At 31.7% G+C, this 26,173-nt stretch overlaps 2 protein-coding genes and 1 pseudogene across 3 annotated transcripts; 2 read left to right on the top strand and 1 right to left on the bottom strand.

The window, feature by feature from the left end:
• The first annotated feature begins 152 nt into the window (after positions 1–152).
• On the top strand, positions 153–2,185 carry LOC118048062 (protein ELF4-LIKE 3). 2 transcript variants are annotated; one of them, XM_035057587.2, is made up of 2 exons: positions 153–526; positions 1,568–2,185. In XM_035057587.2, the coding sequence occupies exon 2, from the start codon at positions 1,618–1,620 to the stop codon at positions 1,960–1,962; it is 345 nt and encodes a 114-aa protein (XP_034913478.1). In that variant the 5' UTR covers positions 153–526; positions 1,568–1,617; the 3' UTR covers positions 1,963–2,185. The 2 variants fall into 2 exon arrangements, with proteins under 2 accessions (XP_034913478.1, XP_034913477.1); XM_035057586.2 differs by having other exon boundaries at positions 156–451.
• Positions 2,186–4,053: 1,868 nt separating this feature from the next.
• Positions 4,054–26,043, top strand: LOC118048265 (replication protein A 70 kDa DNA-binding subunit A-like; annotated as a pseudogene).
• On the bottom strand, positions 25,661–26,172 carry LOC118048061 (uncharacterized). The gene has a single exon (XM_035057585.2). It carries the CDS (start codon positions 26,170–26,172, stop codon positions 25,807–25,809), a length of 366 nt encoding a protein of 121 aa, XP_034913476.1. The 3' UTR covers positions 25,661–25,806.
• Position 26,173: the final 1 nt, after the last annotated feature.

Below are 26,173 nucleotides of genomic sequence, written 5' to 3' on the forward strand. Positions count from 1 at the left end.
ATAAATCCCAAAAGTGGGGTCTATGTTAATGGACAACGTATCCAGAAGCACATGCCACGTGCCCAATAATTAAACAGTTGGAGAAATCATGTCTTGGATCTGAGCAAAAGATGGGAGCAGTGCCCAGTGAATCAAATCAGAAATAATAAGAAGGAATTAAGAGGTGGAAATATTATTTAGGAGTTTGGAGAATCGAATAGTTGTAGAATAGAGAGAGAGAAAGAGAGCGGGTCCAAGCGTGACTGTCAAATCTTCACTTTCTCTTTCTAAAACTACAATCTCCTTCACCTTCTCTCTCTACAGATTTTCTCATAATTCATGAGAAACAACAACACCTAACCTGTATTTCATCAATCCAAAAAATCGCCGATCCTTTTCCATTCTTCCTCGGGAATCCCTCGTCTTCAATCTCTGTCTTCTCTTCCAGGATATAATGTCCCAGATTTTCAAGGTATACAACCAATACGCTTCCCTTTACACACACACACACTAACAACGAGTTACGATAAAATATAAAATGATTAAGGTACTCCCTCTATCACTTCAATCTATTTTGTTTTTACTTGGAGTTAATTGTGTTATTTAGTTTGATGGGTTCATTTTCTTTCTAGAACTGATCTTTATCTTGTTTCTTTGTTTTGCGAATTTTCCACTGCCTTAAAACCATTATAGATAATATATATTTATTTTGTTGTTTTTTCTACGAAGATTGGTGTTCATAGGCTATCCAGGTTGTTTCGGATATTTTTTTTTTAAAAAAAGGTTGGATTTTTCCATTTTCCACTTAGAATTTGAGCTTCCGCAGCCGCAAGTTTGTAATGTAAAGCTTGGGACGTTTGAGTTTCAAGTTTTGGTTCTTTCCGTGTGTATCTAAGACATGTTTCTGGATTTTAAGTAAATCCCATTCTAGAAATATTTATTTCTTTTACCTTAAAATGAAAATCCCATTTTGATTTGCTATCAACATTTTGTTTTTTATTTTATTTTTTATTCTGTTGTGAGAATTAATGATGTTGTGTCTGCAGTAGTAATAGTAATCACAGTACAGCCAGATGGCTTCATCTTCTCTGCATCTTGACTGTTTTTTCTTTTGGTCTTTGAGATTCTCCTTCGAAACTGAGTTTTGGGTGGGTATTTTTCTTAGTACATAACAAAAGAGGTTCCCTTTTATGGAAATGGGATCTGCCTTTTCACATCTCATCATAAATAATAATAATAATAACAATACCAATAACAATAGTAAATAATTGGGTAGTATTTGTTATCAGATCCCTCTGTAAAAAAGTGGAACCCATGGAAGTCATGATTTCTACTACAGGCTCTTGTCTCATGTGCCAAAAAAATAATGTCTTAAACAATTCCAAGGTTTCTCATGTTTTGTCTGGTGTTTTGGATTGTGCATCTATCTATCTATATGTATAGATGATAATAAATAAATCCATATGCAAAATATGATTACGGTCTTTATTAAAAAAAATAAAAAACAGATGCATACAGTTTAACAAGCACTGGCCATCTTCTGTTCTTTCTCATTTTTCTTCTTTCTTTGTGGTTGTTGTTCATGCAGGACTGGTTTTGATTAGATAGAGTTCTGTCTCCAAAAAAGGGAAAGATACCATGGAGGGTGACACATTCTCAGGACTTGGCAATGGTACCCAGATAGATGGCAAGATCTTGCAGACATTTCAAAAGAACTTTGTTCAGGTCCAAAATATCTTGGATCAGAATAGGCTTCTCATTAATGAGATAAATCAGAACCATGAATCCAAGATCCCTGACAACCTGAGCAGAAATGTGGGTCTGATAAGGGAGCTCAACAACAATATCAGGAGGGTAGTTGACCTTTATGCTGATCTTTCTACCTCCTTCACCAAATCCATGGACGCCTCTTCTGAGGGAGATTCTAGTGGTGCCTTGAAATCTGATGGCAAAGGTGGCCACAAGAGAAATAGACCTGCATAGAGACATCTTTGTTTTTCTTAATTCTTTCCATGGAGTAAAGAAGGATTTTACAAATTGTGTTGAGGTGGTAGAACATGATTATTAGAGATTATGTAGCTTTGTATCATTGCACTGTCTTTAGCTCTTCACCCTCTCTTCCTCGCTTTCCGTAGAGAAATAATTGGCCAATATTTGTGTCCAGTTGTAACTGTTGATCTAATTGAAATCAATCATGCTTGTGAAATCTATTTTCTTCTTTGCTCCTGTTATTGATGATGGCGAAAATACTTCATTTCTGTGTTCGATGGAGCAGCTCATTTGTAATGGATAACAACAATGAGGACTTTCCTGATGCACAAAAAAGATATTTTAGAGCTTTTAGCTTGTAACTTTTTCTGTTTGTCAAAAAGGGTGATATGTGTTATCAGTCTTTTACCAAGTCTTCTCTTTACCATCTCTTTTTCATGAATGCTCAAATCTCCTCTCTGCTTTTCCCTTTATTCCCCTTTCAATTCAACATTAAACCTAGGAATTTTCTTGGGGGCCATAGCCGAGAGCTGAAATGGTGAGGTTGCGGGTGCTGTTTTGAGAGTCCTCTCGCTGTGAAATCACTGTTCATGTCTGCTTTTGTCCTGTGGAGAAGTGAACAATACATGCATGCATCTCTGTGAAGATGCTCTCAAACAATGGGGAAGAAAGCAGCTTTTAGATTTATCTTTTTGGTTCCCAATCACACACCACCACAGGAACAGAATCTCAGATAAGAGATGATGAGCTTTTGACTATTTTTTTTTTATTTTTTTATATATATGTTGTAACCAATGACAATCTTGGAGGGCATTGGAAGGGGAAATAAATTATTCTATGGATAGTTTAAAACAAAGCACTATAGTTTGAAGAGACAGACAGGTATGTATGAACAGTGACCCCTAACAACATGACAAGGGCCCCGGAGGGTCTTATATGGGATGGAACTGGACTTCTCCATGCTTATCCCTTTCCCTCTACTTGGCTTCTTTCTCTTTTACTCTTCATTTCCCCCTTTCTTTATATTCTCTTTATGCAATAAATGTCCTTCATGACTACTTCAACTTGATTCCCAGCAGCTCTCTCTGATTGAGAAGATGTCTATGTTGGTGGACCCAGCCATATGCCATCCTCATTTTCTGGTCTTAGGAGATGGGCCCACATGAGTGATTGCTGGAAGAGCTTGTTCCCGACTAGATATTAAAGTTGCAGGGGAGGCTATTACTTTTACTCCTATTATTTCCTGTGAGATTTTGGTATGTATTATTTTGTTTTTTTTAAAAAAAAATATTTGCTTCAAATTAATTTTTTATGATTCTTTTAAATTGTTTTGATGGGCTGGTATCAAAAATAATTTTTTTAAAATAAAAATAAAATATTATTTTGATGCATTTACAAGCAAATGATACTTTGAAAATCCAACCATTACCTCGTCCCCAAACACCCCGTAAATCTAGTCTTGTTCCACCATCATTTCTTTGTGACCTTAGGGCCTTCCTTGCTATTCTAAGGAACTCGATTGCTCATGTCAAATTTGATTGACTGTGTGAAAACTATTCGAATGGATTTTCCTGGTTTTATTGTAGATGTTCACTTGTGGTTATGGTGGCACAAACTGGTGAAGTGTTGCTGTCAGAGGGGGCATTTTGAAATGAATAGATGAAAGCTGTATGCAGTCCTTGGCGCCTAATAATGTCCGAAACAGAGCATCATTTGCGAAGGAGTACAAGATTGAACCTGGGGATCAAATGGGCCTTAAACAACTCCTTTTTATTTGAATAAACATGATATTTTTGGACCAAATCTCGTATCATATAGGATTTTGAACATGTCAGGTCCATATTTAAACTGATATATTCATATCAAAATTATTTCTCACAGGGTGTGTGGGGCAATCTACGTACTACTTTTGTTAGCAGACCTCAATAATTAAGATCATGATACCAATAACAATGACGCAACAAGATGAGCGTACAATTGTGTCCAGAGGTGTCGCTCTCTGACGAAAATTCCTGGGAATCGGGACCAAATGATACGGCAAGTATGAGTTAAAGGGTAATTAAGAAGGCCCGTGAGGTCTTGATGATGCCCGAAAACAAGACCCAGAACTTGCCGGCCGCCATTGCAGCTGAGGAAAACACGGCTGAATTCGTCTGTGTGGAACAGAGCCTGCCGATCAGGTGGGATCATTTTAACTATGGTGTTCTTCGTTTGAAGGCAATCATCAATGCCATGAAGATCAGGTGAGTTGGTCCCTCCCAAGGCCAGGCCAAGCCAAACTAAACATGCTATAACATCACATGTGAAGGGGGAATCTACTTTTCCTTTTGTTCCTTGCATTTCCAGCAAATAGGTAGGAAAGAAGCACAATTATATAATAATGAATCTTATAGGTATCTACATCATTAGACTGGGCCCAGTTACAGTGCTAATCCAATTATAAGAACACACGCCCGTGCCTTGAAATGACCAATTATAGCCTAATAACAATTACAATAATCCAAACGATAATGTTGATAAAAACGCACTTTTGACAAACCTCTAGAAGAGGACGCAAATTTCCTTCGGGGGACTTTTCCTGCTAACAAGTCATTCAGGATTTTCCAGGAGATGTGAAGCATTTTTGTGTTTGGTAAGTAAAAACTCAAATTACAGGTGATCTGCCGAGGAAAAATATATATATAAACAATTACTAACTTATAATCCAATTAAAATACGCAAACTCACGCACTTGAGGTCTTGGCCCAGCAGTTGAAGAGACTTATTCCCTTCCTCTGCATCCTGGGTTCAAACCTCACCGTGCACGTATGTCACCCCCGCGGTGCCTTACATGCTCACTGGGTTTGCAGGATGTTCAGTGAGCCGTGAGATTAGTCGTGGTGCGCGTAAGTTGACCCGGACACCCACATAAATAAAAAAAAATACGCAAACTCACAAGTACATATACATTCATCTACTTGGCATCTTACATTAAATCCATATTAATATACCTTTAAATATAATTTTAATTAACAATCCTTTAATTATTACAATACCAATAATTTACATGTTTCACACTCTATTCTACTTTCATACCCATTCATATAAGTCTACAATATACACTATTAAATTAGATGACCATATCAACGAGAAATATTATAACCCGACGCCCTACTAATCACGCCTAACTTATGACAAACCTGTAATTTAAAATATAATATTTAATTACTATTTTAACCATAAATCGTATTATTCACATATCATTCTTAAAACTACATTTAATACCAACATTACAATTCAATTTCTTAAACTACCATTCATAAACTTAACTCACCAACACTAATTTTCACATTTCAACATCAATGTCGTGTAATTGACATAACTTCGCCAACTCTTTTAATCATCATCATTATAACTACCCTCTCATTGATATTAATAAATTCAACAATCCTTTCGATTATCAACAATCCGGCAATCCCTTTATGAATGCCAATAAATTCAAAAATCCTTGCAATTGTTAGTAATTCGGCAATTCCCTCACGGATTCTAATAAATCCGAGAATCCTTATGATTGTCATCATTCTATAATATTATTTATCTTTTTTGATTTTTAATTTCTAACAATTAATACACATCCAATAAACAAAATATTTGAAATAAAGCTATGAAATAAACTTTATAATTCAAGTGAGGTGAAGAACACCTACCTATGCCTCATGCACACTATACTTCTCTAGCTGTGAAAGATATTGCTCTTGGTGTCTCTCTTAATTCCAAAAAAGATACTATTATAAGTATTTTATTAATCGTATTAATTTCATATTTCTTTAACTAACTTTTAGTTTGATTAGCTACACATTTTTCGATTCTTAATAACACATACCCATTTAATTACATTACCAATATCTTGATTAATCATTTACTCTTTGAATAAAAATTCATATTTTCAATTTGTTTTACATAACATTCTACTTCTAACTTATCTTATGTAACATACATACTTTCAAATTTAATTTCTATTTATCAAGTTGACTTTTTCATTAACCTATTCTTTATCCTCATAAATTCAATATTTCATACTTAGCAAACTTAGCCTTTAAAATTTTAATTTATTATAATTTCTTTATATGGTCGTTGACCTTATAAACATCATTTTCTTTTTATTTGAAATTCAAATTTTTAATTTTCACACTCATCACCACAACCATATCACACTAAAAAATCCAATTCTTAAGCATAATCACATATATCTCCATAATCTTCCTCACTAACAAATTTCAACTATGTTAATATATAGTTACAACTAATTAAATTTACTAAATTCATTGCAATTCACTATAAAAATACATCAACACACATCAATTAAACACAATTTACAAACATTCATTTAATTTCTATATCCTCCATTTTCATTCAATTTTGATCGGTCACTAACCCTTTCTATAACACAAATTGTACACACAATTCACAAACATTCATTTGATTTCTATATCTTTCATTTTCATTCAATTTTGGTCGGTTACTAACCCCTTCTATAACACAAATTGTTTTTCTTTCATTTTATAATATTTTTCATCATTCATAATCTATACTATCTAATTGCATTAAACCACAATAATTTCACATTTCCCAAAATTTCTCCTAAGAATCCTAATTAGAAAATCTAACAATTATGCATCAATCCCATTTCTTTCCATTCAAACTTGTTTAAATACACTTAGAACTTCTTATCCGGCACTAAAACAAACTTTAAATGTTAACCAGTTAAAGTTTTTCCACTCTCATAATTATTTTTTCCTTGTCATGAGCTGCTACCTTGTTTCTGCCTTTTCTCTGTTACTTAATTTCATGTTAATTCCTTGCTTGATGGGTTGATAGATGCCTCACACTTCTTAACTCATGAATTTAGCCCAATTTTTGCCTTTGCTCTCTAATTTTTTTGATAGTTTTGCTCTTCCCTTTTTTTTTCTATCTTTTTTTTTTCTCTAGTTTTAAAAAGGAAAAAGAAGCTGATTTGTTTAATTTATTTGTCCAATTACCATTTTCCCCTTAATGAGTCCTTTATATTCTATTCGCTATCATTTTTTTTTTTTCAGCCATCCTAAACTCCAACCATCTTCAAGTTTTACCCAACTATAAAATAATATGTTTTAAAGTTTCTCATGAAATTTCAAATTAATCCAATGATCGAATTAAAAATTATGTTTGATAATGTAAAACTGTTCGATTGGCGATTTCACACTAGAATTTGAATTTCTTGCTCCATCCTTCTATAATATTGTATTCAGATTTTTTCCCTATTAATTATAAGACCATTTTTGTATTCCAAAAATATTTTATTCTCATTTTCACTCTTAAGATTAATTATGACTTTTTCCAATTCTTTGCACTGTCATTGATTTTAACCAAGATTTTCACCAATATTTTTATTGTTATTTCCTTTATCTACTATTCATTATTATTTTTGCTTTTTTCGATCATTTTTTGCAATTATTTTTTAAAAAAAAATTCAAACATAAACATTTTATTTCTATTTTCTTTCATCTATCATCATCCACATGAGTTAAATATTCACTTTACTCAGATAGCATAGACTTTTTCCTCATTAATTATAGTTTTTTCCCTTTCTTTGTAGCACAATCCCATAAATCTATCTATCTTCACACCAACACTCTTATAAGGCTAATTAATTTGTCTTCTAAACCAATAAAACTCGCCTATGATTATTATTATTATTATTATTATTATTTCATAATAGCCTTTCAATGTGGAGGCTATAAATAGTTGTGCCGCTTACATCTGGCCTTTATTCTTAGGAAAGGTAAAGGTAATCTATACAACAATTTTTTTATTTATGAAAACCCAAGGACCAAAGTGAGGTTAGAGAATTTGAGACCCATAACAAAAAAAAAAATCATCTTCTTCATTTTTCTAAACTGCTTAACGAATTAACTAAAAATTCAAACTGACTTAAGCATTAGAGTTTTTTATTTTGCAAGTAATCCCACTCACAAAAAAATACAAAGCCCAATCCATTATCTACAAGGAAAAAAGCCTAAAAGATTCATTGAAGTTTTTTATATTGAAATTCATCAATAGAAAATTTCATATATTTTAAGATATTTTCAAGATATTTCCCTAATATTAAAATAGTGATTCTCTATTCATATTTGTTAATATACCAAAACAAAAAAAGAGTATTCTATGTTTTATTTTCTACATATATTTTAGGAACGTGCTTGAAAATGTGCCTAGTGTTTTTTTTTAAACCGTGTTTGGTCATCTAGAAATCCATTATTAAAATAATATATTTATTTTTTATTTTTCCAAAAATTACTTTTAACATCAGCATATCAACGATGACGATCTGAAAATATAAATGAAAATATTAAATTTAAGCAAAAAAAACAAAATGTATAATTTTATAAACGGCAGTTTGCCACCACATTCCAAACAATATCAAGTATTTTTGTATTTTGAGAAAATAGGCAGTTAATGGGGAGTTCACTTCCAATGTGTGTGTGTGTGTGTGTATATAACTAAACTTTAAGAGAGAAGACAATATTTCTAGTTTTCAACTCATTTATTTGTATAGTATAGCATAATCATAATATTGTTTATAGCAATTCATTTTCTTAAAAACTTATTTTTATGTAAAATTAAGTTTCTAAAGGAATTTACGGTTTTTAGCAGAACAAATTGGAGCAGAAGGGTAATTCTAAGATGCCCAAACATTCAAGTTGAAGTTTATTTCAAAGAAATGTGTTTTTTTTTCATTTTTAATTTTCTTTTTCATTCTAAAAATATTTTTCCATAAAAAATTAAGAAAACATATTTACCGATACATTTTTCCAAAAAATAAAAATCAACGACCCTATTTAGCTTATCTTAAAAATAATAAAACTAAATGATATAAAATATTACGTCAACCAAACAAGGCCCTTTTTTTTTTTTATTATAGAATTTGAAAAACTAATATTTTGATATTCTTAATTTTCTGAAAAAATAGAGAATTATAAACTAATATTTTTTTTCCATATGATGTCGTGCTGCCATGCTTAAATTTTAAAATAACTAAGATAATATTCTAAATAATTTATTATTTTTGATTAAAGATGTATTTTCAGTCACAATATTCTTTTTTATTAATGCATTTATTGTTTTGAACAAAAACATATTTTTTTTTATTATCAAAAGTAATTTTTTAATAAAAATTCATCATAGTTTCAAATAGGAAAAAAAATCATATCTCCATCTTTTATGAGACTATATGAAAAAAAAAAAACCAAAAGAATGATTAATTTGAAAATTTATCAAAAAATCTATATAATCTTATTAAAGTTATGGCATAAAAAATAATAAAATAGATATTTTATTTTTCATTTAATATTTCTGAGCAATTTGTTTTTAAGAAATTCTGTATATTCAATTCATTTTACAATTGTTCTCAAAACAATTGCTAATATTTAAAAAATAAGCTTAATATTATTTTAAAGTTATGCATAATTGAATAATCTTGTAAAAATAATTTATATATTTTATTTGAAGAATTTTTTCTTAAAAAAAAATTTAATTAAAAGTAGAAGATGAAAGTTGATGGTAAGAATCTCTTTAAAAAAGCTAGTCATGTCTAAAAACAAAAAGGCCAGTTTTGTTTAGGCTTGGAGCCAACCTCATGCCTTTAATTTTCTTTGTTTTGAAAAAAATAGATGTACGACATGTTCATCTATTAAATTAGTATTATCATTTAAATACAATAGACGATAAATTGGTCCGCCTAGGCAACATGCCGTCCATTAAATTAGTAATATCATTTAAATACAATGGACATAAATTGTCAGCTTAGGCAATAATTGTTGTCCACTTGGTTTTTTTTTTTTCAATCACCAAAAATCAAAGTTAAATTTTTTAGACCTTAAAAAATCCCTTTCAATTTTTTTCCATCTAAATATATTTCTTGATCATCTAAGAACCTAAAATAAAACTTGTTTTAACTCTAAACACAATCTAATCATTTTAAAAAATATATTATATATAAACTGAATTCAACATGTTTAAATCAAGAGTTTCGATCTTCTTTTTCAACATGTTTAAAAGAAAAATTATCTTCATTAAACTCTTTTTTCTAAGATGAATTTATTAATGCCAAGATCAATCTTTTTTATTACTAGAATATGGTCAGTTAGACCCTTTCTCTCTCTTTCTTTTTCTGATGACTTCCTCTATCTTCTCTCAACATGTAGGAGCTAAAATCATACAAAATAAAGTTTAGAATTGAAACATAAAATTCTAAAATTACAGAAATCAAATAATGTATAAATTGAAATTTTAGGGACCAAACAAAAGTTTTATGCCTTTTGAACAATGAAAATGAAAAAAAAGGTTTTTTTTTGGTTAATATTGGTCCATGTTCTTCCAATCTCGTTTTTAAATATAACATAAAATCATATTTTATAATATTGATCTTAATTTAACACCAAAATATTCTTAAACACATCACATATACAAGAATATATAAAGCAAAACAAATCCCAACACATTAAGCAATGCTAACATAACTTGTAAGGATAAAATAGTAAATTAATAAAATTTGACTAAAATAAAAAAATAGCAGTGTTTCTTAAGTAGTACCATCCTAAGTAGTTTGCGAGAGAAAGAACAATAAAAAATGGATTTTGTATTAGTTTATAATTGTAATAAGTTATTAAAAAACACAATTTTCTCTTTCAATTTGTAACACATATATTATAGTTTTCTATTTCTTGAAGTAAACATTTCTATGATTTTTTTAAAACTCACATGACCACATTTTTTAAGTTAAACTAAGATACTAGAGTTAATTCTATCTTACACCCTCTAGTTTATTGTTGTTGTTATCTATATTGTTATAATTTATTTTTTAACTTTTTATTTTTATATATTTTTTAAAAACATAACAAATATGCTGGTGTTAAAATTTGAATTGACTATCACGAGGTAAAAAAAAAAAAAAATGAGTTTGGAAATTTTGGCATAATCAAGGAGGAAATTTAGAAAAATAGCTTAATTTATTAATTTAGCTAGATGAAAGAAATTTAAAGTTTAAGAATAATATTGAAACAAATAACTAAGTTAGAAATTGATGAAGGGCCTAATTTAAAAAAAAAAAAAGATTCAAATTGGAGTTAGATTGATCAAAATTGCATAATTTTGAGAACTAATGATGTATTTATAACAAGTGATTAAATTTAACCAATTAAGAATGCAATGAAAAATAAAAAGGGCAAATCAGTTGAAATGACAAGAGATTGAAAACAAAACTAAATTAGAGAGACTAAATTGAATGATTTGATTTAGGGATTAGATTGAGAGGGACTTAAAGATTTAAAGTTCTAAATTAAATTAAATTGAAAAATTCAAAAGTCAAGGACTGTAATGAAAAGAGGGAAATATTACAAGGACCACATAAATTGAGAGGGAATTCCATTTAAAGCTCTAATTGAATTAAATTAACAAAAATTCAAAAGTAAAGGACTGCAATGAAAAGAGGGAAATATTACAAGGACCACTTAAAACTATTTAAACAACTTCATTTCAATCCTAGTTGTTACTTTACAATCATTTCAGTCCAATTAAATATCAATTCAGTCCAATTGTTTCCAACTAATTGAATTCAGCCCAATTTAATCCACTGATTTTGCCCAAATTAACTCAATTTAGTCCAGAATCCATTCAAATCAAGGAATTAATCTCAGATTTTCAGTTGCGATCCTCAGCATTGAAGTCAAGATTCCAACCTTCTAATTACAGCTCCTCAATCCCAGAATTCTAGCCTAATTGATTGTCTACAATCAATTATTCAGAAAAAAAACAGATTTTTGGTATCAAATCCCCAAAATTTGGCCAGAGAATGGGTTTTTCAGATTCCCACAATCCTAGCCGTTGCTCTCTTTCAAAAACACCTACACCACAGTTAGAAAAAACAAGAACAAAGAAAAACAAGAACAACCTTTGATTCATCAACACAGACTCTCCACCAAGAACACCATGACTCGCATTTACCCGCTACTGCCTCTCAGCACCATTGATTCCCAGTAACCACCGTGCCTTCCTCTTCCCCGAACCAAACCCAGACCACCGACACCCTCTCCAATCCTGGTCTCGTGACCCTTTTCCCTCAAAAGAACCTATTCTTTCTTTCACCCTCAGACACTGTCAACAACCCAATATCTCCAAGCCCTTCCTTCATAAACACCACCACAACAACCCACCATAGCCCAGTACCAAAACCAATAAACCCGACCCTCTCGTCTTCCAAACCATCAGATCCACATATCACCAGCAAACCGTACAGACCCATTTCCATCTCCCTCTCGGTTCAATCCACTATCCACAGCAGCGTCGCCCCTCTGGCCACTACCGCTCCAGTTTTTCTCTCCTGGCCAGCATAGGAACCCGACAGCGGCAACCCAAATTCAACAACCAGCAGCCACAAAGAAGTCTCAATCCACCAGTCAAAAGATAAAAAGAAGGAAACAAAGAAAGAGCAATTCGATGTTTATGGTGTTTTCTGTCTTGCAGGTTTATTAAATAGGCGCGTGTTGAGCATGTGCGTTTCAATTCAGTGGAGTCAGCTGGTTTGCGGATGAACTACACGCGCTACATGTGGTCCAATCTTTTTTCTTAGATGTTCTGCAGTGTTTTTTTTTTCTTTCCAAATCGAGGATCAATTTCAAAGCCCGAATAAATATTTATTGTTAATGAAAGCTCTTCACTGTCGAGCTTGCTAACATTCAAAGCATGGATGCGCTTCAGGTCACTATCCATTAAATATTTCAAGTTCTTCGAGTCGTGGATAAATATTATCTTTATTGGAGAGTCATTCTTGATTTACAATCCGTTGAGATGGAAGTTGATTTTCTAGTGAAGAACAACTTCAACATTTTTATATATATATATATATATATATATATATATATATATATAATTGTCTTTTTCTTCAGTCCATTTCAATAAGTAATCGGTGGCAACCAAAATGTAAAGATACCTTCCTAAGCTTTTCGATAATGACCTTATCATATCAAGTCCCATAGCATTTAAGAGCAAAAAAGAAATTGTCGACTGTAAGAGTTTAGGTGGTTGGTGGATCAAATTAGCATGAAATTGACAAGTTTGACATTTTTAAGTGTAGTCCATGCAATCTTTCACCATAGTAAGCCAGTGGTATAACATTCTTGTGATTTAAAAGTGAAGTTTAAGATCTGATTGGTGTGCTCTATAGATTTCCGTGTGTTTATTCTAAAGCTTTTGTAGCTTTTTCTCTCTCCAAAACAACGTAAAAAAACTCCATCAAGAAAGCATCGATAAAGAGTACCTTAAGAGTATATGAAGCAAGAAGCTTTTTGCCTCATATTTGTCTTATGTCGTAGGTTTTTAAGTAGATTATTATGCTATAAATAATTGATAAGTGGTTGATGCAAGTTTTTTTTTTAATCTCATAAACAAAACCAATGCCTACTTGTTCTTTCTCTTCTCCGTCACTAGTTATCAATGAAATCACCTATCTTTGACACACATGGACTTTGATTTTAATGTTGAAGCTATATTGGCTAAGACATCGGGTTGCTTATTCCTTTTTTAAGGTACATGATCTAAAATGATGTGATCAAATGTTGTTATCAGTTTTACTGCGTACTTGTGATATTCAACCAAGTTATTGGAACAACATTCAGTAAGTGAGAAGGTGAACAACAAGATCTCTCATTTAGGTGTGATGAAGATTATCTTAGCTCCAACTTTATGTTTTTCATATTGCACCATCAAAAAATATTTTTTAAGGTTCTGACATTTCAATGGATAAGATGTCTTTATTATGCAGGTCTTTAGAAAATTCTCATTCATTAAGAATAGGATGATCATCGAGAAAATCAGCTAATGTTTGCCCCCCAGTAGACAATTTCAAATTCTCGAAGCAATAACTCTCATTTTGTCAATCTTCCTAATAATACCAACCTTGAGATGATGTACTTAAGAGGGTCAACTCGAGAGATTAGTTGTACTCAATGTGCTTGGAGGTAATGCATTTTCTTTATCAATAACATTAATGCTAGACATGTCTCTATTTTTTTTAGAATAATTCAGTTCGACCCCATTTAACATTCTACTAAGGTAGTGGAGAACATTCTCCTTGCCTTCATCATTTTATTATGCCAACAGTACTTGTAAAGAATGCATTTGAGTTGCAATATAGAGGAAAAATAGGCGTCCTAGTACTGGTGCTTATAGGACATATGGATTAAACAAGTACTTTTTAATCTTAATGAAGGCATTATTACAAGCTTCATTATAATAAATGGCATATCCTTCTTCATTAAGTGAGTGAATGGTTTACACCGATCAACTAAGTTAGAACTGAATCTCTATATATAAGCCAGCTTTCCTTGGAGACTCTTTAACTCGTGGATATTATGGCTCTAGGATCTTTCTAATGGCATCAATTTTAGATTGATCATTCTCAATTCCTTGATGTCGAACTATGAATCCTAGGAATTTGTTAGAGGATACACCAAACGTGCATTTTACTGGGTTTATTTTTAGTTAGAATCGGCGTCATTTCCTTATTCGAGCACTAGACAAAGATCTTGCAAATTCCTTCGACTTGACCATAAGGTAATTCGTATATCATTCAACGTGTTAATGAAACATGTCATAAAACATATTTTGTATCGCCCTTTAATAAGTGGCACCCGTATTCTACAAGCCAAAAGACATGATCTTATAACAATATATTCCTTTTGGAGTCCAAAAATTTGTCTTCTTCGCATTTGCGGGTGCCATCCAAATTTGATTATAGCCAAATGAACCATTCATAAAGGTTAACCTCATGTGGTAGTGTTCATCATGATCTCAATGATTGAAAGTGGAAAGTCATATTTGGGATAAACATTGTAAAGGTTTTGGAAGTCCATATAAACACATATTTAATCATTCTTTTTTTTTCATCAATATGATATTCAAAATCGATATAGGATATTTGACCTCACGAATGAAACCCACTTAGATAAGTTTGTTGACTCTAACCTTAATCTGTGAGATGCGTTTAGGATGAAAGTGACGTTGTGCTTGTTTTACAAGTTTGGCCCAATTTATTATTGATAATTGATGGATTGCAACTGTCAGGTCAAAACCTAACATTTCATTATAGGACCAAGAGAAGATATCTCGACACTTCATTAAAAGTTCCATGTAACCCTTTTTTTAGTTGATAAGTTTGCATTGATAAAGGTTGGATGTGAGTTTTTAACAATACCTAAGTTAACCTCTTTAAGTTCATCCACTATAGACTTATTTTCTAATTTAAAGGTGGGTATAGCCTTCTCAACATCTTCTTCAAGAAGAAACTCATCATTATCATCCTCTTTAATAGTGATATGATTTGAAGTGAGATACATCATTTCCTTTTATTTCTCTTTATCAGAGAGGTTTATAATCACTATCTTGTGTTGTTTCCTTTTCAATATGGCCTTAGCACTTACTAGCTATTTGTATTGTCTCTTTATTCATTAAAATATTTTGCTATGAAGATCCTTTAAACCCTTAACCAAAGTTGGTTAATGATCATGCATATGCTTATCATATTTTGACTTGGATGGTCCAAGTCTTATAAGAAATGATGTCTATTTTAGAGTCCTTACTCTTTTTTGGGTTCCAATCCTATTAAAGATTGAAGCACGAGTCATAGTCATATCAATATGATCCTAAACTAGAGCTTTAAGAGTTGTATACTGACTTTGTTATTTGTCATTCATTTTTTTTTTTCACACTTATGTTCATGAAGCCTCCTTTTTAATCTTAAGATGAAGTGGTGTAGAAGATTCATATCCAAGACTAGCCTTTGAAGTTTCACTAGAAATTTTATTCTCTTTCTAAGCTTTTCTAGTCTTTATAGAAACTTGCTTACTTTTTACTCGAGTTATATCATTATCCTTTGCTAATTTATTGACATCTCTCCATAACTATCACTAGCCCTGGCTAGAAGCTTATAAGCATTAAGATTGAATCCATTCACTCGCATATTAAGGAGTCCTTTAAGAATCACAACCATCAACTTAGCTTGATGAACAAACCCTTTCAATAAAGGTTTTAAGACCTTGGTCAATATAAAATTAATAACTGGTAAGGTCAAGTTTTCAAGCCCCTTGGTGATCTTCTCTTCATCCATAGTGAAAAAAGATTGACTCTATTTTCTTGTTAACACTAAGATATATCGTAGTATCATGGCTTTACATGATACCTTATTATCGATAAAGTTTTACACTACCTTTTTTTTTTCATTTGTTCTTTATTTGATGAGTCATTCCTTTATTTATAAGTGAATTATGCCTTTTTGAGATCATAATGTCAACTTTTCCCTCTTCTTGGTGATCAGGTGGGGATGGTTCTTTCATTATAGCTGACTTAAAATAGAATTTTGCATTAGTAAAATGGGCTTTAGCTATGGTAAAGGGATCAATATTTGTTAATATCTTCCCAGTTGTCTATTTTGAAAATATTTAAAGAATTTTTAGAGTGTTGAGGAAATGATACCATTTTCATATATCCATAGTCATTCAAGTAACATGTTATAAGTAGTTTTGGCATCTAAGACGTGAAAAAGTGTTTTGGACTTCATATCTTTTATATGTATTGTAATTCTTATCTTCTCCATGATGTTTTCCCATCCTTGATTAAAGCCTTGGATTATCATATAACTTTGGAAGAGTTTCTCCATAGGAATTCTAAGCTCTTTTATAGTTTTAAGAGGTAGTATGTTAACAGCCAAACCATCACCCACCAAAATACAATTCACAATCTTTTTCATGATGTAACCTTTGATAAAAAAAAAAAAAAAATTGACTATGAAGTTTTGATTCATACAACAAATCTTCATCATTAAAGGATATCTTTGTGATGTATACATCATGAGGTAAGTTTGGAAAGTCATGCATGGCTTCTTTAGTAGGAGTTTTCTCTTCATCAATATGATAACAAGCAGCATATATATTTTTTTTTCATCCTTCTCAGCTCCTTTAAGATGTACTTATTCATCGTAATCAACTTTCTTAAGCTTTAAGCTGAAAAAATTTCTTGTTATTTGTTATGAACTTTCATTAAATCTTTCAGCACATCAACTTATCAATTACTTTCCTTACCATCAATATTCTCATTATATTTGGCTTTTTCATCTGTATGTGCTTTTTTCTCCCTCTTCTATGAGTGAATAAAGTCATCTCAAAGTTTAGATGATTCTATCTGCCTCGACTAAATAGATGCTGGTGGCACATGAGAGGCAATATCTGCTGAAGAATCATCTCTTTGCCTCTCTTCAGAATCTATACCCTAAAACCTTCTCTGTATTGGAGAGGGATTTGTCCTCATACCTTTCCATCGTGAAACAATTCAACGTAAATAAGTTTCCATTATAAATCTTGAACCTAAGTCAAGGCTCTGATGCCATTATGACAACCCCATTTAATACTTAAATTTTCAGTGCGATTAATATATCAATTTGAGTAAGAAGCCAGGGGAATTGTTTTTTAATCTACCAAAATTCCAACATAATCTACCACAATCACACTCCCAAACACGCTCTTAACAATTTCTTCATATCACCAAATTAAAACACATCTAATCTCAATTTCAATCACTTCAACACCACTTCAAACTTAAGGGATCCATAAATATCCCTTATGTGGATATAACATGCTATAAGAAAACCATTTCTTTTAGCCAGAATTCACTTTTACTTAGTTTTTCATACAACTGATGTTCCCTAAGGGTTTGCTACACCCACCTTAATTGCTCTTCATGTTCCAAATATAAACTAGAATAGATCAAAATATCATCTATAAACACCACTATAAACTTGTCTAAATCAGACTGAAAGAGTTAATTCATCAAGTCCATAAACATCATTGGAGCATTAGCTAATCCAAATGATATCATCAGGAACTTGTAATGTTTGTATCGAGTTTTAAAAGCAGTATTTGGGATATCTTGTTTTTTAATTCTTAATTGGTAATACCTCAATCTTAGGTCTATCTTTGAAACTACTCTTACTTATTTCAACTAGTTAAAAAGTAATATATCCTTGAAAGTGGATATTTATTTTTCATTGCTACCCTATTAAATTGCTTATAGTCAATGCAGAGTATAACTGTGCCATATTTTTTATTTAAAAAACCATTGCAGCTCCCCATGAAAAATCACTTAGGCATATAAACCATTTATCTAGCAATTCTTATAGTTAAATCTTTAACTCATCTAACTCTACAAACGCAATCTTATAGGGTGACTGGGTTATAAGAGAGGTATCATATAATATATCAATAGAGACCTCTATTTTCTTTTCCAGAAGTAATCTTAATTATTCTTTTAGAAATATGTCTAAAAATTCTCTTACTATGGAGAGATTCAACATTTTCCTTTTTTAAATCCATCATGTATGCAGGGTAAACCTCACCTTCTCTCCTCATCATTTTTCTAGAAGTCATAGCCAAAATAATATAGTTTGTTATGAAGTTTTTTTCCTCACTAAATATTACTCTTTTACCATTTAGTCCTTAAAGAACCACTATTTTTACAAAACAATCCATTTAAGCCCTATATAAACCCAACAAATCCAAACACAAAATCATGTAATTCTAAAGGTATTAGATCTATCCTCATCTCACAACCATTAATGCTAACCTTTATCCCTTTGTAAACATGATCAATATCTACACTTTCCCCCAAAGAGGTATCAATTGTGAACTTTTTTTCAGTTTTACTAGGTTTTCCCTTAAGTTCTCCCATAATTTTATTTGCTATAAATGAGTGGGTCGCACCAAGATCTATCAATGTATATATAAGTAAAGAATTTAATTGTAGCATACATGTCATTATATTAGGAGTAACTTTAACATCCTATTGGGTCATATGGAACACTCTCTTGTGTCCTATCTCTTTGTACAATAAGTTGTCCTCTATTACCATTAGCCTCTGACTGTGTTGGCCTGGTAGGTCTATCCACAATAACTGACTGTTGTTGGCTATGTGTCTGTTATTTTTGTCCCTAAACATACTTAACTCTTCGAGGGTAATCCTTCTTAAAATGTCCCTGCCCTCCATAATAATAACATCCACGACCTAATTATGAACAGTCCCACCATACATGTCCCTCCTGCTTATAAATATAGCATTGACCTGGCAATATAAAACAATCCCTTGGATGCATCTTTTTACACCGTACATAATGAGGATAAGTAATGGTCTTCTATGAAGCCCTTCTAGCAGAACTACCCTTCAGGTTTGATTATCCTTTAGTTAACCCTTCACTTACTCTATAAAGACCAATTTGTTGCCATTCATTGACCAACTTCTTCTTCTTTATTCTTGAACTAATTAAATTGTTCCCCTTTACCCTTTTTAAAAAAGAGAGGTCTATTTGAAAAGAAATCAATATCTTTCCTCTTACCTTGTCTAAACTAGTCTTGTTGGTCCTTTCCAATATGTGCCTCTAAAGACTAATATGCTTGTATCAACTCTCTCATTGACATGATTAAAAGATCGATGTTTTATCCCAAGTGCAGGAGTGTCGAAGTAATAAATAATTCAGCAATACCGGGATCAAACCTAGGGAGGTTAATTATATAAAATTATAAACAACAAATGAAAATGAGTTGAAGAGAACTTTTAAAATGTGATATTGATGTGAGTATTAATCAAAGATAAAAGCAATTGTCAAGGTTAGAGAATCCACTAATAGTATTAGAAATAAGTATAGCACAAACTCTTTTTATTAATCAACTACAAACCACATACAAAGGAGATTCCAATTGGATGATTTATCCTTAATAGTTCATTATAAATTTTTAACATGATTATATTAATTATCTTATTTTAGTAACACCATACTTTTAGATATTGCCAGGAATTCATGATGTTAACTTATGTTAACAACAAATCAAGTTCTTTTCATAGCACAGGTGTAGGTTATATCATACGATTGGCTATGAAAGTGCCAAGCATTTATTGTACCAAGTGTTATACAACAAAAATCTAGATTAACCATTTAACAAGCATGGTATTAAGAATTAATAAAATAAAAAGATAAGACATGTTAATAACAAACTTTCTTGGTTATAAACATTGAAGTCCATGTTGAGTTTATATTATACCTATTTTAACACCATTAGTGTACCATTTTCACCTTGACATAATATACTTAGCTAAACATAATGAAGAAGACAAACATAAATAAACAAGAGGAGAACATGATTAAATAAGTATATTAAAGGAAATGAAAGACATAAACAAGAGATTAATAAAAGCAAAACTTAAGCATTACAAAAATATAAAAAAAAGGAGCAAAAACATGATCTTGATATGAAAACCAAGATGCCTAAATGCATGGCAAATGCCTCATTTTATAGGTCAAAATTCAAAACTAATGATTTGATGACTAATTATTGAGTGGGTGGCCATATCTTGATTTAGTGACAATCTTTATCTTCTTATCTGAACAAAACGTCATTGATAACATCAGAATTTGAACATATAGTCCTGATAAAAGTTCTGGGAAATTATCTCAACTTTCTAACAAAAATAAAATTGGTGCATTTTGACTTCTAGAATTCGAGATATGGGCTGAACAGTGAATAATATCTAGGCTACAGGACATATTCTGACTTCTCCATTGTTGCTTCAATTTGAACTTGAAAACGGTCTTTTTGAATCTTGGACTCTTATGAAAGTCTTAGGCCTATGTCTTAGCTTTCCATCCATATAAACCAGACCTAAATCCAAGTTCTACAGCTCCGGTTATGATTCAATAACCGAATAGTGTTACAGTTTGAATTGAACCATCATCTCTTTTCTAAGCTCAGCCCTCTCTTTGTCTTCTCAATTTCATAGTTAAACTCATCAATCAATCCTTTGATTTATGTGATAGGCCTGCATTTAAGATGAACATTTAGGCCCCGTTTGTTTGCTGGAAAGTAGTTTTCTTTTGGAAAGTGAATTCCGGGAAAGTGAATTTCGAGAAAGTTTTTTCCGATGTTTGGTAGTGTAATGGAAAATAAGCTGAAAAACATTTTCCAGTGTTTGGTTATGTCATGGAAAATGAGCTGGAAAATAACTTATTAACATTTTATTTTTTCTCAAGTTTATTAAAATAATAAGAAACAAATCTTACAAATTAAAAAGGGTTGAATGAGAATGAAATTAAAAAAATATATATAATTTCATAAATTATCTTCAAATAAAATAATAATAATCAAAATAATAGAAGATCAAAATCTAAAAAATAAAAAAAAATAAAAGATGAAGAAATTAAAATAATAATAATCAACATTTCATAAATTATTTCAAATAAAATAAGTAACAATCAAAAGAATGAGGGACCAATCTGATAGATAAAAATTTTCAATAAAAAAATGATAAGAAAAAGCAAATAGAAAATTATTAAAAAATAAAGACCAAAGTTTAATATAAAAATAAAAATTTTAAGAGATAAAATTGAAAATAAATATTAAAACAAAAAATATATATAGCGATCAAAAAGTTTTGAGGATCAATTTGATATAATCAGCAAATAATGACATTTTTAAATTTTTCAACAACTTCCGGAAAGTGTTTTTCCCCTAAATTTTTTTAGGAAAACACTTTCCTGGAAAACCAAGCCAAAATTTTTTCTTTTACTGGAAAGTGTTTTCCATTGACCAACTTTCCTAATAGCAAACAAACACAAGAAAGTTTGGAAAGTGATTTCCTGGAAACCACTTTCCAAAAAACAAACACAACTAAAGGGAAAACACTTTCCTGAAAACCAAACCAAATTTTTCATTGACTAAAATTGACTGGAAAGTATTTTCCGTTGACTGGAAAATGTTTTCCGTTAACCAACTTTCCTAATGACAAACAAACACAGGAAAGTTTGGAAAATGGTTTCCCGGAAACCAATTTCCAGGAAACAAACGAGGCCTTATCATAAATTAAAGGTATCTTATAATATTAGACATGTTATTATAAAACATGCTCTAGTTAAGGAGTTATAAAATGATACTTCAAGTGTAAAATGATAATATAAAACATTGATAAAAATACACTTTTAAGTACTAATCACTCTTCGTCTTAGACTATAATGATGTCGCAAACTATCACGTGGTCTCTCAATCATGTGTTGCTCAATAGGAATCTTATATAGGGAAAACATAAAGAGGTTATAGAACCTCCTCTCATAATCAAACACTAACATATCATTTTGCCTTAATTCTAGAAACTATTGTTCTTTCACCATATACGGATATTTAGAATAAAAACTGATTCTCAAAACTATACACATGTCCTTAATTTTGTGGTCCACCTCAATTGTACAATCTCCTATCAAGATTATGCCCTATCTGATAATTGTTGAGTGACACAATCTACTTGTAAGTCTTATACCACCTTGATTTGAATCAATGTCTTCTCCATTTTCATAATACATCTCCCAGCAATCTTCGTATTTTATTCCCCTAATAAGGACTCACAACTCATCTTTCTCATACACTTTAAGATCCTTATTAAGGAAACCATATTGTCTGTGGGTATCGTTGCTACTAGAGTTGCTGGCATTGTTAAGGTTACTAGGCTAATATGTTAGTCATGCCCTTAATTACTGCCCGTACTAACCATGCTAGGAAAACAACATTGTCATATGGTGCGGGGCCTCCCGTGGGTGTTACTAGTGGAGGCACAACTATTTGTCCTTGATGATCTAACCCTTTTTAGTTATGACACCCTAGGCTGTTTAGAAACGATGTCATCTTGGAATGTAGATGATTCCCCTTGTCTTGACCGAATAGACTATTTTTTGTTCAACCTCAATTTCAACCACAGTTTTAATCAAATATATATTTTTCCAAACTAACCTCAAGTAAAAATACTTTTTTATAAAATAATTTTTTTTCAAATCACAAAAACAACAATCGCAATACCAAACACACCCTTAAAGCAGATGGGAAGTGCACGGGAGAGGTTCAGGCTCCTCGTCTCTGATTCCGTGTTGACTCAGCACGCCTTACTTGGTACTCAGCTTAGGGACCGAGTCAAGCCTGGCGTTGACAGGAAAGGATCTGTCATTCAATTGATTGATTACATTTGCAGCCAAGTTCAAAAGCGCCAGCCAGTCACTCAGTTGTTGTTTCCCTAAACTAAATCTCGTCTCTTCGAAATTATTACTAATTTGCTATAAATTCACATGTTCGAATTTCAAATGTGGATTGAATTTTATTTTCAAGGAAATTCTATGTTAATTTTTTGAAATCTAAAAATTGATTAAGCCGGTTGTTGAACTTTAACTAAATTAGTTATGGTCATGTTTGTTATTCAGAAAATAGTTTTTAAAAAACTACTTTTTAAATTTTTTTATGTTTATTTGTCATTAAAAAAATTAGTCAATAGAAAACACTTTTTCAATAAAAAAAAAAATTTGACTTGGTTTTCAGAAAAGTGTTTTTCCTGAAAAATTTAGACGGAAAACACTTTCTGGAAGTTATGAAAAATTTTGAAATATTATATTATTTGCTGATTATATCAAATTTGGTCCTTAAATTTTTGATTACTATATATATTTTGTTTTTGAATATTTATTTTTCAATTTCATCTCTTAAAATTTAATTTTTTTATTAACTTTGATTCTTATTTTTATAATTGTTATTTGCTTTTTCCTTGTTATTTTTTTATTAAAATTTTTATCTATCAAATTTGGTCCTCATTTCTTTGATTGTTACTTATTTTATTTGAAATAATTTTATGAAATGTTAATTATTATTATTTTAAATTTCTCCATCTTTTATTTTTTTTTAGATTTGGGTCTCTATTATTTTGATTATTATTTATTTTATTTGAGATAATTTATGAAATTATATTTCTTTTCAATTTCAATTTCATTTAACTTTTTAATTTATAAGATTTGTTCCTCATTATTTTAATAAACTTAAGAAAAATAAAACATTAACAAGTTATTTTTTTAGCTTATTTTCCATGACATAACCAAACACTGGAAAAAAATTTTCCAACTTATTTTCTATTACACTATCAAACATCAGAAAATAATTCACTTCCTGATTCATTTTTCAAAAGAAAACTACTTTCCACAAACAAACGGTGCCTGTGTTTCATTTTATTCTGTTTGTTAATTATTAATTAAGAGTTTATTATGTTTGTTTAGCTTAATTTTATTGTAAATTCGTGGAGATGATGTTTTTTTTGAATGGTATCACATAACTTGATCAGCTTATAACTGAGGGAAAGAATGATTAAATGCAAGTGTTTGGCTCTTGTTTCACTGGCAATGGTGTTCTGTCACTTTTTCATACAGGATTATTGTCGTGCTCAACCTGGAAACTATAATACCAGACTGAAATTATTGGAAATTCTGAAAATGTTTCATGATGCTACTGCTCACAAGTCCTTCCCTAATACCAACTCAGTGAGGTCAGTAGGGCTTGCTTATTACAATCCAACTTCTCAAAGTCTTGCAAATATGGATATCCACAGCATCCGGCCTGCTACTCACGGTGGAAATATGAAAAGTTTCCGGCCCACTTTGAGTACTCAGACCTGCTTTGAGTGCCCAAAATCATGGTAATGATGTGCAGGGTTTACAGAAATCATGTGCAGTTGTGAAGAATGAGGCACCAGCTCGGATCATTCCTATCAATGCTTTGAATCCATATCAGGAACACTGGGCTATCAAAGCCAGAGTAACTGCTAAAGGGGATCTTCGTCGCTATAAGGTGATGGGAAGGTCTTTTACTTTGACCTTCTTGATTCTGACGGAGGCGAAATATGAGTGACCTGCTTCAATGCTGTTGTTGACAGCTGCTATGATGTTATTGAAGCTGGTTATCTGATTTCAAAGGGTAGCTTAAAATCTGCTCAGAATAATTTCAATCATTTGAAGAATGAGTGGGAGATATTTTTGGAGGCAACTTCAACTTTGGATCTTTTCCTTGAAGAAGATAGTTCCATACCAAAACAGCAATTCCTTCAAGGCCGTAAGTGAAATTGAGATTTCTGGAAACAATTCCATAGTTGATCTTACCCGTATTGTGATGTTCGTGAACCCTTCAATTCCTACATTGAGAAAGAATGGTATGGAAACTAAACGAAGGATTCTGAATCTAAAAGATGGCTCTGGCTGGGCAGTTGTGCAACAAGGAAGGTCAAAAATTGAAAGAGATGGTTGATTCTGGGGTTTTCCATGTTTAGCTGTCAAAGCCGGGAAGGTTAGCGACTTCGATGGAAAATCCCTGGGAACAATTTGTTATACTCAGCTCTTTATAAAATCCAGGTATTCCTGAGGGCAAGTATAAGTTTTATCAAAACAAATTCCTTCTGTTACACAGCTTGCCCTTTGATGATTGGAGATATACAGTGTAATAAGAAAGTGACAAGATCTAGAAACTCAAGATGGCAACGTAATAGATGCAATCAAGAATTTGACGAGTGTGATTATAGGTGTCTTCTTCAAGTTCAGATTCAGGGACCACACAAGATTGACTTGGGTAACCCAGTTATCAGATTTCAGATGGTCTGTCTAGTTGTTCATCTTATAACGTGACTAAGAGGGATTGCTTCCTTGAGTATTTCCATGTTTCAAATGACAGTATAGTGCTTTCAGAGCAACAAAACAAAAGAGAGGTTGTGTTCCTATGTTGTGTTGCATCCAGACAGGAAAAGTAATTTTTAGATTTCACAAGTCTTGGGCCACGTTACATCTAAAGATTTCACACAGAGGATCATTTAAAGCATCAAACAAGATACATGACATGAAGTTGTAAAAGAATTCCAAACATTCTCAGAATTGTACTTCGCTTAACCCCGCTTGACAGGGTCGAAATTGGAAACTCCGATCACTGCACCAACAATGGCACCAAGCACAACTCCACCAGCCACAATGCTGAGCAAGAAGTTCTTGAGAGAAGGAGAAGTCCCAGACCCAGCTGCTTCAGCTACCTCTGGAATCACCATGGAAGCTGTAAGAGCACCTGCTGTCAATCCAGTGACCAACTTCTCCTTCAACGAAGCCTTGACTTGAAACCTACCACCGGATTTTGATGCTGACATGGCCGTAGATGGCCTCGCTGGGAGTGGCTTGAAGAAAGCCTCGGAGGCCGGAACCCTCTTTTGGCTTGCATAAGTTAATGGCAAGGCCATTGAAACAGCTGAAGTTGAAGCCATT

Source organism: Populus alba, chromosome 6 (assembly GCF_005239225.2).
Source record: "Populus alba chromosome 6, ASM523922v2, whole genome shotgun sequence".
In the NCBI taxonomy this organism is placed as follows: Eukaryota; Viridiplantae; Streptophyta; class Magnoliopsida; order Malpighiales; family Salicaceae; genus Populus; species Populus alba.